The 12,514-nt window shown below is 37.3% G+C and overlaps 1 protein-coding gene across 5 annotated transcripts in view; it reads right to left on the bottom strand.

Annotated features, from left to right (window-relative positions):
• Positions 1–322: 322 nt before the first annotated feature.
• LOC123529257 (RPII140-upstream gene protein-like) overlaps positions 323–12,514 on the bottom strand; it is a 157,860-nt gene continuing 145,668 nt past the window's right edge. For all 5 annotated transcript variants that reach the window (XM_053521367.1, XM_045309507.2, XM_045309510.2 and 2 more), the window contains one exon: positions 323–459. In XM_053521367.1, the coding sequence (XP_053377342.1) occupies positions 393–459 (67 nt within the window). In that variant the 3' untranslated portion in view covers positions 323–392. The remainder of the gene's footprint in view (positions 460–12,514) is intronic.

The following is a 12,514-nucleotide window of genomic DNA, read 5'->3' as shown; positions in this document are numbered from 1 at the left end:
AAATAGGGGGCGGAGCCAGACGAAAAATAGAAGGTGTGCAAGTTCATATCATGATAAAGACTCATGCAAGGTTTCATTAATTTATATCAAATACTTTTTGAGCTAGGCGTGTCACGATCTTCGGACGGACGCACGGACAAGAGCAAATCTATATGCCCCCACCACTCATGGGGGGGCACAAAAAGAGAAAGTGTAAAAAAAACTTTAACCAAAGTAGGGACGTGGAAAGACGCCGACGCCAGGTTGAGTAGGATAGCTGTCCATATATTTCATACAGTCGAGCTAAAAATGTAAGAACAGCCAATTTAGATAGTCTAACAACTTTCACTTGCAAGTATTTTTAATTTGCTTTGGATAAACAGACTCAACATTTCTAACAAAAGCAAAATATGTCACTCTATGTCATCGACTTCTTCATGGTACTCTGTAACTGGATGCAATTCTTTCTTCTGGAATCTCCTGAAAAATAAAGGAATTTTGTCAAGACCATAGGAAACTTTTGTCAAGACCATGGGAACATCACTTCACTTAAAATAGTGATTGACGGTCTTCCCTGCTAGTATAGCCTTCTGCATACTTTTTTATTGTACAAAATTTCAAGGTATGTACAAGAGGGTCATGTTGACCCTGAATCGCTCACCTGAGTATATGAGCCAGATGTTTAAAATGGCAAAATAATGCTAAAGTATTGGAAAGTAGGTCATATTCAAGGTCACTGAAAGTCAGTTTTAAGATCGGTGTGCAAAACTGTACAAGTCATCCAAATTTCTTAAAAAACAAGAAAGTAGGTCAGTAGGTCAAGGTCACAGTCAAGTGACCCCTAATCGTGTGGGGTCATCAGGTAATTATAATTAAACAGTCTAGGAAATATGATCTGATAATTTTTGATGTATTTATTCCTATATAACAAGTGAATGAAGTATTGCCATGCAATACAAAGTCCCCTACTGGAAGGCACCTTATTGTTTCTACTGCAGTATAACATAATGAATTGATATAATATGTCAATAATGTATAAACAGTATTGTACTTTATATACAATATGTTATAACAAAACACTTGGATTAAAATTTTTCATACATAAAAACCTATAGTTGCTTTCATATGTATTTATTTTAGCCAATTATGAAAAAGTTATATAAGTTATCTATAGTAACAACAAAGGGAAATTAATAAAAACAATCTATTAGAAAAATATATTACAAGTCCACACAAAACTCTTTACCAGGTAGAGATAGGTCAAAATACATCTAAAAATTCAATGTAGCATGCATGTTGTACCACTGAAAAGTGGTCACGATTTTTCCCTACGGCCAGTAATAAAAAAGTAATGAAATAATCTATTATAGTAATAACAAAGGGAGGTAATTCTTAAAACAAGGGTGCCTCATGGCAATGAACATTTGTGCCAAGTTATATCAAAATCTCTCCATGCATGGAGAAGAAATGCTCTGGACAAAGTCATTTTTAAATTTAATCTTTGACCTCTAAGTATGACCTTGACCTTAAACCTAGACCTGGTTCTTGTGCATGACATCTGTCTCATAGTGGTGAACATTTGTGCCAAGTTTCATCAAAATCCCTCCATGCATGAAGAAGAAATGCTCTTGACAAAGTCATTTTTGTGTCTGACCTTTGGCCTCCAAGTGTGACCTTGACCTTAGATTTAGGGCCCGGGTTTTGCACATGACATGTTGTCTCACCAGGGAAATATTTGTGCCAACAGATATTTAAATCCTGCCTTGCATGACAAAATTATAGACCGGACAGGAAAAAAATCCTACTGATCTTTAATCTCAGTGTGACCTTGACCTTTAAGCCAGGGTTCTGGTTTTGCGCATGACACATCATCTCATCATGGGAACATTTGTGCCAAGTAATATTAAAATCCCTTCAAGGATGGCAGAGTTATGGAACGGACAGGAAAAAAGCCCTGTTGACATTTGACCTCCAACTGTGACCTTGACCTTTGAGCTAGGGGTCTGGGTCTTGCACATGACATATCATCTCCTCATGGGAACATTTGTGCCAAGAGATATTAAAATCCCTTAATGAATGACAGAGTTACGGACCGGACACGAAGCAGACCCTGTTCATGCCATGCTAACATTTGTCTGCCAAGTGTGACCTTGACCTTTGAGCTAGGGGTCTGAAAGTTGGGCATGACACATCGTCTTATTATGAGGTACATTTGTGCTAAGTAATATTAAAATCCCTTCATGGATAGGGGAGTTATGGACCGGAAAGGAGAAAAGCCCTGTTGACCTTTGACCTCCAATTGTGACCTTGACCTTTGAGCTAGGGATCTGGGTCTTGGGCATGACACGTCGTCTCCTCATGGGGAATATTTGTTCCAATTGATATTAAAATCCCTTAATGAATGACAGAGTTTTGGACCGGACAAGAAGCAGACCCTGTTCATGCCATACTAACATTTGACTGCTAAGTGTGACCTTGACCTCTGAGCTAGGGGTCTGAAAGTTGGGCATGACACATCGTCTCATTATGAGATACATTTGTGCCAAGTAATATTAAAATCCCTTCAAGGATGGGAGAGTTATGGACCGGAAAGGAGAAAAGCCCTGTTGAACTTTGACCTCAAATTGTGACCTTGACCTTTGAGGTAGGGGTCCGGGTCTTGCGCACAACACGTCGTCTCATCATAGGGAACATTTGTGCCAAGTAATATTTAAATTCCTTCATGGATGACAGAGTTATGGACGGGACAAGAAATTCAGACGGACGGATGGAATGACGGAAAAGCGCATTCCTATAGTCCCCAAAACTGGTTTTCAACCAGTAGGGGACTAACAAGTGAATGAAGTCTTGCCATGCAATACTAAGTCCACTACTGGAAGGCACCTACTTTTCTCTACTGCAGTATAACATAATGAGCTGATATCTGTCAATGATGTATAAACAATATTGTACTACATATACAATATGTTATAACAACAAGAGCGCTATAATGGCCCTATATCGCTCACCTTTTATCATTGCACTTAAGGACAAGAATGTCAAAAAATCATAATCAAGATCAATCAAAAGAATCATGAGAAAATATAGTTGAAATTTTCTTAAAGTTACTTCAAATAAATTATTTTCAAATCATGCCCGAAGGATAGGAGGAGGAGGAGGATAGGAGCAAAATTTTGACTGATGAAGCCAAAATGACAGGAACAACATAGGGAAGAAATTAAAAATAAATCTAAGTCCTCAGAAAAAATATTTAAGTCCAAAGGGAAAAAATTTAACCAAAAAGAAAAAAAAAAGATTCTTACAAGGTACAGATATGTCAAAATACACCTAAAAATTGGAGGTACCATCCATGTTGACCCCTAAGTGTGACCTTGACCTTGAAGCAAGACATCCAAAACATGTGCTCTGCACGTCGTTTCAGTGTAGTGAACATTTGTGTCAAGTTTCTTTGAAATCCTTCTAGGGGTTCAAGATTTAAAGAGCGGACAGGAAATTGCTAACAGGCGGACAGACACTTATAGTAAAACAAAGGGACATAATTCTAAAAACAAGGGTGCCTCATGGTGGTGAACTTTTATGCCAAGTTACATCAAAATCCCTCCATGCATGAAAAAGAAATGTGGTCTCGGTTTTTCCCTATGGCCAATAATAAAAAAGTTACTAAATAAGCTATTTATAGTAACATAAGAGGGAAGTAATTAGAAAAAATTATTGTAAGTGAACAAATGAAGGATCTGCCAAATAAAAACAAGAGCACTGCAATGCAATGCAAATGCAGAGCTATATACACACAAAACAAAGTCATATGACCTTTGATCCCTAAGTGTGACCTTGACCTTGAAGTGAGCCATCCGAAACATGCGCTCTGCACATTGTTTCGATGTGGAACATTTGTGCCAGGTTTCTTTAAAATCCTTCAAGGGGTTCAAGAGTTATAGAGCGGAAGGGAAATTGCTAACCAACATCCAGACAGACAGACGGCCACCGAGGCGATAACATAATACATCCCTCCAGGCGTATAAAAAGGAATCGAGATCTTATGGTGATACAAGTTGTGTGCAAGTTTGGTTAAAATCAAATCATAAATGAAGCTGCTATTGTGCAGACAAGGTCAAAATAGCTGATTTTGGCCCTTTCAGGGGCCATAACTCTGGAAACCATTATGGGATCTGGCCAGTTCAAGAGAGGAACCGAGATCTTATGGTGACACAAGTTGCGTGCAAGTTTAATTAAATTCAAGTCATAAATGAAGCTGCTGTTGTGCAGACAAGGTCAAAATAGCTAATTCTGGCCCTATCAGGGCCCATAACTCTGGAACAGAGCGGACATGAAACAAACTGATAAGACCTTTGACCCCTAAGTGTGACCTTGACCTTGAAGCGAGACATCCAAAACATGCGCTCTGCACGTCGTCTCAGTGTAGTGAACATTTGTGTCAAGTTTCTTTGAAATCCTTCTAGGGGTTCAAGAGTTAAAGAGCGGACAGGAAATTGCTAACGGGCGGACGGACACTTATAGTAAAACAAAGGGACATAATTCTAAAAACAAGGGTGCCTCATGGTGGTGAACATTTATGCCAAGTTACATCAAAATCCCTCCATGCATGAAGAAGAAATGTGGTCTCGGTTATTTCCTATGGCCAAGAATAAAAAAGTTACTAAATAAGCTATTTATAGTAACATAAAAGGGAAGTAATTAAAAAAAATTATTGTAAGTGAACAAAAGAAGGATCTGCCAAATAAAAACAAGAGCACTGCAATGCAATGCAAATGCAGAGCTATATACACACAAAACAAAGTCATATGACCTTTGACCCCTAAGTGTGACCTTGACCTTGAAGTGAGCCATCCAAAACATGCGCTCTGCACATTGTTTCAATGTGGAACATTTATGTCAAGTTTCTTTGAAATCCTTCTAGGGGTTCAAGAGTTAAAGAGCGGACAGGAAATTGCTAAAGGGCGGATGGACACTTACAGTAAAACAAAGGGACGTAATTCTAAAAACAAGTGGACCATGATGGTCCTGAATCGCTCACCTCTTCCCACATGACCCAGTTTTGGTTTAAACATATTTTATTCGACTATATACAGCTACATGAAAACATATTGAACACAAAAAAAATGACAAGGATTAAGCTGAAAGCAAATTAATGCTTACTGAAGCTTTTTCCAAGTTCCCAGTTTTGAGTATGACTTCGTTTTTTCTATTATTTGACATAGTGACCTAGTTTTTGAGCTCATGTGACCCAGTTTTGAACTTGACCTAGATATTATCAAGATAAAAAATTCTGACCAATTTTCATGAAAATCCATTGAAAAATATGGTCTCTAGAGAGGTTGTAAGGTTTTTCTATTATCTGACCTATTGACCTAGTTTTCGAATGTACGTGACCCTGTTTGGAACTTTATCTAGATATCATCAAGGTGAACATTCTCAGTAATTTTCATGAAGATCTCATGAAAAATATGGCCTCTGGAGAGGTCACAAGGTTTTTCTATTTTTATACCTACTGGCCTAGTTTTTAACCGCACGTGACCCAGTTTCGAACTTAACCTAGATATCATCAAGGTGAACATTCAGATCAATTTTCATGAAGTTCCATTGAAACATATGGCCTCTAGAGAGGTCAAAAGATTTTAATAATTTTAGACCTACTGACCTAGTTTTTGAACACAGTTGACCCAGTTTCGAACTTGACCTAGATATCATTAAGATGAACAATCAGACCAACTTTCATACAGATCCCATGAAAAGTATGGCCTCTAGAGAGGTCACAAGGTTTTTTTTATTATTTGACCTACTGACCTAGTTTTTGAAGGCACGTGACCCAGTTTCAAATTTGGCCTAGATATCATCAAGGTGAACATTCTGACCAATTTTTATGGAGATCCATTCACAAGTATGGCCTCTAGAGAGGTCACAAGGTTTTTCTATTTTTAGACCTACTGACCTAGTTTTTGACCGCACATGACCCTGTTTCGAACTTGATTTAGATATCATCAAGATGAACATTCAGACCAATTTTCATACAGATCCCATGAAAAATATGGCCTTTAGAGAGGTCACAAAGTTTTTCTATTATTTGACCTACTGACCTAGTTTTAAATGGCACGTGACCCAGTTTCAAATTTGACCTAGATATCATCAAGGTGAACATTCTGACCAATTTTCATGAAGATCTTGTGAAATATATGGCCTCTAGAGAGGTCACAAGGTTTTTCTATTTTTAGACCTACTGACCTATATTTTGATGACACGTGACCCAGTTTCGAAATTGAACTAGATATCATCAAGGTAAACATTCTGACCAATTTTCATGAAGATCTTGAGAAAAATATGGCCTCTAGAGAGGTCACAAGGTTTTTCTATTTTTAGACCTACTGACCTAGTTTTTGATGGCACATGACCCAGTTTCGAACCTGACCTAGATATCATCAAGGTGAACATTCTGACCAATTTTCATGAAGATCTTGTGAAATATATGACCTCTAGAGAGGTCACAAGGTTTTTCTATTTTTAGACCTACTGATCTAGTTTTTGATGGTACGTGACCCAGTTTCGATCTTGACCTAGATATCATCAAGGTGAACATTTTGACCAATTTTCATGAAGATCTTTTGAAATACATGGCCTCTAGAGAGGTCACAAGGTTTTTCTAGTTTTAGACATACTGACCTAGTTTTTGAGGGCACGTGACCCAGTTTCGAACTGGACCTAGATATCATAAAGATGAACATTCTGACCAACTTTCATAAAGATCCCATGAAAAATGTGACCTCTAGAGTGGTCACAAGCAAAAGTTTACGGACGCACGCACGGACGGACGACAGACGACGGACACCGCGCGATCACAAAAGCTCACCTTTACACTTTGTGACAGGTGAGCTAACAAGGGTGCCTCATGGTGGTTAACATTTATGCCAAGTTACATCAAAATCCCTCCATGCATGAAGAAGAAATGCTCTGGACAAAGTCATTCTTAAATTCAACCTTTGACCTCTAAGTATGACCTTGACCTTAGACCTAGGGACCTGATTCCTGCGCATGACAATCCGTCTCATGGTGGTGAACATTTGTGCCAATTTGCATCAAAATCCCTCCATGCATGAAGAAGAAATGCACTGGACAAAGTCATTTTTGTATTTGAAAGTTGATCTCAAAGTGTGACCTTGACCTTTAAGCTAGGGGTCTGGGTGTTGCACATGACACGTTGTCTCATCATTGGGAATATTTATGCCAAGTAATATCACACCCTATAAACGACTGTATTCCCCCTCTTCCTGTTGCGACCGATCAAAACAATAAACTGACAGCTAAAAGTTGAACAAGAGCTGTCTCCATAGGATGACACATGCCCCCGATGGCACTTTGAATGGATAATTATGGCCGGTGTTAGAGTTTAGGACCTTTGACCTACGGACCTGGGTCTTGCACGCAACATGTCGTCTTACTGTGCCACACATTCATGCGTAGTTATTTTAAAATCTATGCATGAATGACAAAGATATGGACTGGACACGCCCATCAATGCACTATCATGAAATATGACCTTTAACGTCTAAATGTGACCTTGACCTTTGAGCTACAGACCTGGGTCTTGTGCGCGACACGTCGTCTTACTGTGCCACACATTTATGCATAGTTACTTGAAAATCCATCCATGGATGAGGCCTAAATTAAAATTAAGTTTGTTTGACCTTTACCGACCCAGTATTTTTTCAGTGGGTAGGTAGGTAGGTAAATAATTTTATTATATTTTAGTTTTTTTAAATGTTTGTTGTCTCAGTAATAAAGTCCATTTATTAATACCTATTGCTTGTAGATAATCTCTGAAGATGCTCTGTTAAATGTATGCTTGTAATAAACCCCTAGCCCTATTCATGCACACACAATATGGGCACAGACTTAATTTGCACATAAGGCAAAGTTCACCAAGTCTTTAAGTATCTTTCATGTCTATACTTTTTCTTTATATATATATCAAAAGTGTTTTCACTACATGTGCGCTTAAAAGTACAAAACAATATAGTCGCGAAAATACGCGATATTTGGCATCTAAACACACTATTGAATTACAGCTTATTTTCAACAAGTGTTTGATGCTTAATTCAATAGATAATAACTTTTTTATTAGTTTTAGAAGGCTTTTACAACGGTTATGGCAGTATGCAAGCAAAAGTAATGATTTTTTTTAGCTTCAAGCTACTTGCACGTATTGGTCATGTTACTAAAAACAGAAACAAGATTGGGTTTCCCGGACATCAGACATTTATTATACCCATTATGCCATTGTCCTGGCAAAAGAAGTATAAGAGTTTTATAGCTCTTTGTTCTGGCATAACAACATTAAAATATTAAAACTATCTACACTGTAATATTTCAACACATTTAGGTTCTTGTCAAATTCTTGAAATTCGAAAACTGAGATTTTCTCACTTCGAACAAATGCATTTCAAAACGATCTCTGATTAAAGACATTTTGAAATCAACAATTAAGTCAGTTTATAATATATTTTCACAGATAATTAAATTTCCCACCACTCGCCTGTCAATTGCCGTAATACTGTCGCTATTATGAAAGCAGTATTATGTACAAGCAAATTTCAAATATAATACATAGTAGACAAATAATATTCTCATGTACACTACGTCTCCTTTGTAATCAATCATATTTGTTTTTCTTAAATTTCCTTTTCACAGCAGACATTTTTTTCCACTGTATTTTTGCAATCTCCACCACCTAGTTGCTCTCCATAACAACTGCATCGATAGTATTAATAATTACAGTCTAGCCCCTACCGTATTTTCCAAAAGTGTTAGGACTAGTTATTTTCACTTTCTCAAGACTTATTTCCCGAAAAATGATTATTTTGTAAAGTGTCCCAAAAATATGGACACAATAACCATTATCCACCCAATGATTATCGGTAATTATTCTGTTGATAAACTTAGTCATTGTCCTTTTTTTCATCATCAGTTAACACCTCCCTCAAAGAGCTAAAAGAAGTGTGTCGGTATCATGGCATCTGAAGTGGAGATCAAAGCGGTATAGTTGCCCGAGATTGTCATGGAATTACGTCATGTTTATGCGCCATATGACACATCACTGTTTTTATCGTACCGCCTCGGTTCTTAAATTAATCAATAAAAAGTTTCTTCTTTAAAGGGGATTCAATATCCTGTATAAACTGACAGGTAAATGTGTCAAACGATAACTGTGGATATCCTACCTCTGTGAGCTATTTTGCCACACTAATATAAATCTGTTTGCCAAAGTCGTTTTACGCCATGTATTTAAATTGCTGACGCTTTTTCATTATTTAAGTTTTTTTATTCGTTATTTTTGTACTTTCTGGTCAAAAGTCTGAACTGTATGCCCATAGAGTTTATCATTTATTTACTCTTAGAAAGAAATAAGTGATTAAGATCGCACTGTTTGAAATTTTACAAAGAACTAAATTTAAATTTGACCGTTTTTATAGAATTTTGCCTACATTCCTGTCGATATCTTATTAAAATCGTTATAGAATTCAAACTATATTAGTTCTTAAGCGGTGCTAAAAATATTGATGCAATAATAACAAGGCAGTCTGAAAGACAGCTAAATCCCCCACCACTGCTATGGATAGTGAAAGGGTAAAACCTTTGATTTTAACTGTGACCTTGACCTTGAACTGACATGGCTGACTCATGAATTCTGCACAACGTCTTGATGAGGTGATCATTTGACCAAAGTTTCATGAAAATCCTTCAAGGGGTTTAGGAGATACAGAGCTGAAACCTTTGACCTTCAGTTGTGACCTTGACCTTGAGTTGACATGGCTGACTCATGAGTTCTTGATGAGGTGATCATTTGACCAAAGTTTGATGAAAATCCTTCAAGGGGTTAAGGAGATACAGAGTGGACAACAAATGGAAGGCTCAAACCTTCGACCCTTAGTTGTGACCTTGACCTTGAGCTGGCATGGTTGACACATAATTTCTGCACATTGTTCTGATGAGGTAATCATTTGACCCAAGTTTTATAAAATTTGTTCAAGGGTTTTAGGATATATAGAGCGGACACGAAATGGAAGGCTCAAACCTTTGACCTTCAATTGTGACCTTGACCTTGAGCCGACATGGCTGACTCATAAGTTCTGCACATCGCCTTGATGAGGTGATCATTTGACCCAAGTTTGATGAAAATCCTTCAAGGGTTTAAGAGATATAGAGCGGACACAAAATGGAAGGTTCAAACCTTTGACCTTAAGTTTGACCTTAAGTTGTGACCTTGACCTTGAACCTTACAGTAAATTACAGCAAAAAACTCGACTGATCACTGATTTTGTCCAGAAATTGTACATTGTTGGCGTCAAAAGTACATATTTGCGTGCTTGAAGAATGATCTACATGTAAATCCCACTATTTCATGGATAAAGGAACAATACTAGTTTGGTAAAATCAAATAAAATCATTGCTAAACTCTCCAATTTGTTTATAACCGCCAACGAAAGAAGATTCGGTGTGAATTCCTGACTGTATGCATGTTTGCTTGAGTACTGCACAAATGTTTGTGACTTTCATAAAAGAGACCTAGTTTTTGATGGCACGTGACCATGTTTCGAACTTGACCTAGATATCATCAAGTTGAACATTCTGACCAATTTTCATGAAGATCCATTGAAAAGTATGGCCTCTAGAGAGGTCACAATGTTTTTCTATTTTTAGACCTACTGACCTAGTTTCTGATCGCAGTTGACCCAGTTTCGAACCTGACCTAGATATCATCAAGATGAACATTCAGACCGATTTTCATACAGATCCCATGAAAAATATGGCCTCTAGAGAGGTCACAAGGTTTTTCTATTATTTGGCCTACTGACCTAGTTTTTGATGGCACGTGACCCAGTTTCGAACTTGATCTAGATATCATCAAGGTGAACACTCTGACCAATTTTCATGAAGATCCATTGAACAGTATGGCCTCTAGAGAGGTCACAAGGTTCTTCTATTTTTAGACCTACTGACCTAGTTTTGGACCGCACGTGACCCAGTTTCGCACTTGACCTAGATATCATCAAGATGAACATTCAGACCAACTTTCATACAGATCCCATGAAAAATATGGCCTCTAGAGAGGTCAAAAGGTTTTTCTATTATTTGACCTACTGACCTAGTTTTTGACCTCATGTGACCCAGTTTCGAACTTGACCTAGATATCATCAAGGTGAACATTCTGGCTAATTTTCATGAAGATCCATTGAAAAGTATGGCCTCTAGAGAGGTCACAAGGTTTTTCTATTTTCAGACCTACTGACCTAGTTTTTAATTGCAGTTGACCTAGTTTCAAACTTGGCCTAGATATCATTAAGATGAACATTCTGACCAACTTTCATACAGATTCCATGAAAAATATGGCCTCTAGAGAGGTCACAATGTTTTTCTATTATTTGACCTACTGACCTAGTTTTTGAGGCACGTGACCCAGTTTCCAACCTGACCTAGATATCATCAAGGTGAACATTCTGACCAATTTTTATGAAGATCCATTGAAAAGTATGGCCTCTAGAGAGGTCACAAGGTTTTTCTATTTTTAGACCTACTGACCTAGTTTTGGACTGCACGTGATCCAGTTTCAAACTTGACCTAGATATCATCAAGATGAACATTCTGACCAACTTTCATAAAGATCCCATGAAAAATGTCACAAGCAAAAGTTTACGGACGGACGCACGGACGACGGACGCCACGCGATCACAAAAGCTCACCTTGTCACTTTGTGACAGGTGAGCTAAAAAGTTAGAAAAATACCTAAAATATTGAAAATCTAAAAATAGAAGTTCTAAAAATCTTGGAATTTAAGGGGAAGTATAAAAGTTAAAAAAAGGTTACTTTCCTTTGGCTCTAAGCCAATCAGAATGATATATAGCGAAAATGCATCAAATTTAACCTTAAATTCTAAGTAAAAGGGGGCATAATTCATGAAAAATTGTGTCAGAGTTATGCACCTTGTGTCACATGATGTGGGTGATGAGGTGGAACATCTATTTTAAGTTTGAATCAATTCCATTTAGTAATAACTGAGATATAGTGAAAATCCAACAAAATTAACCTAAAATTCTAAGTAAAAGGGGCATAATTCATAAAAAATTGGTGACAGAGATATGCACCTTGTGTCACAAGATGCAGGTGATAAGGTCGAACATCTATTTTAAGTTTGAATCAAATCCATTTAGTAATAACTGAGATATAGTGAAAATGCTTCGAAATTAACCTTAACTTCTAAGTAAAAGGGGGCATAATTCGTGAAAAATTGGTGTCAGAGTTATGCACCTTGTGTCACATGATGTGGGTGATAAGGTAGAACATCTATTTTAAGTTTGAATCAAAACCATTTAGTTATGACTGAAATAAAAGATTTTGCGTCGGGACGCGACAGGACAAAACTGCCTCATATATAGCCCCCTCCCCCACAAACATGTTTGGTGGGGGTATAAAACTAATTATGTAATAAAAAGAATTTTGCCAGAATTACACTTTACTTTTACCTTTT

This window comes from Mercenaria mercenaria, chromosome 13, assembly GCF_021730395.1.
Source record: "Mercenaria mercenaria strain notata chromosome 13, MADL_Memer_1, whole genome shotgun sequence".
Classification (NCBI taxonomy): domain Eukaryota; kingdom Metazoa; phylum Mollusca; class Bivalvia; order Venerida; family Veneridae; genus Mercenaria; species Mercenaria mercenaria.
Note: the sequence above shows the minus strand (reverse complement) of the source record. Positions and strands in the feature narration are given on the sequence as shown.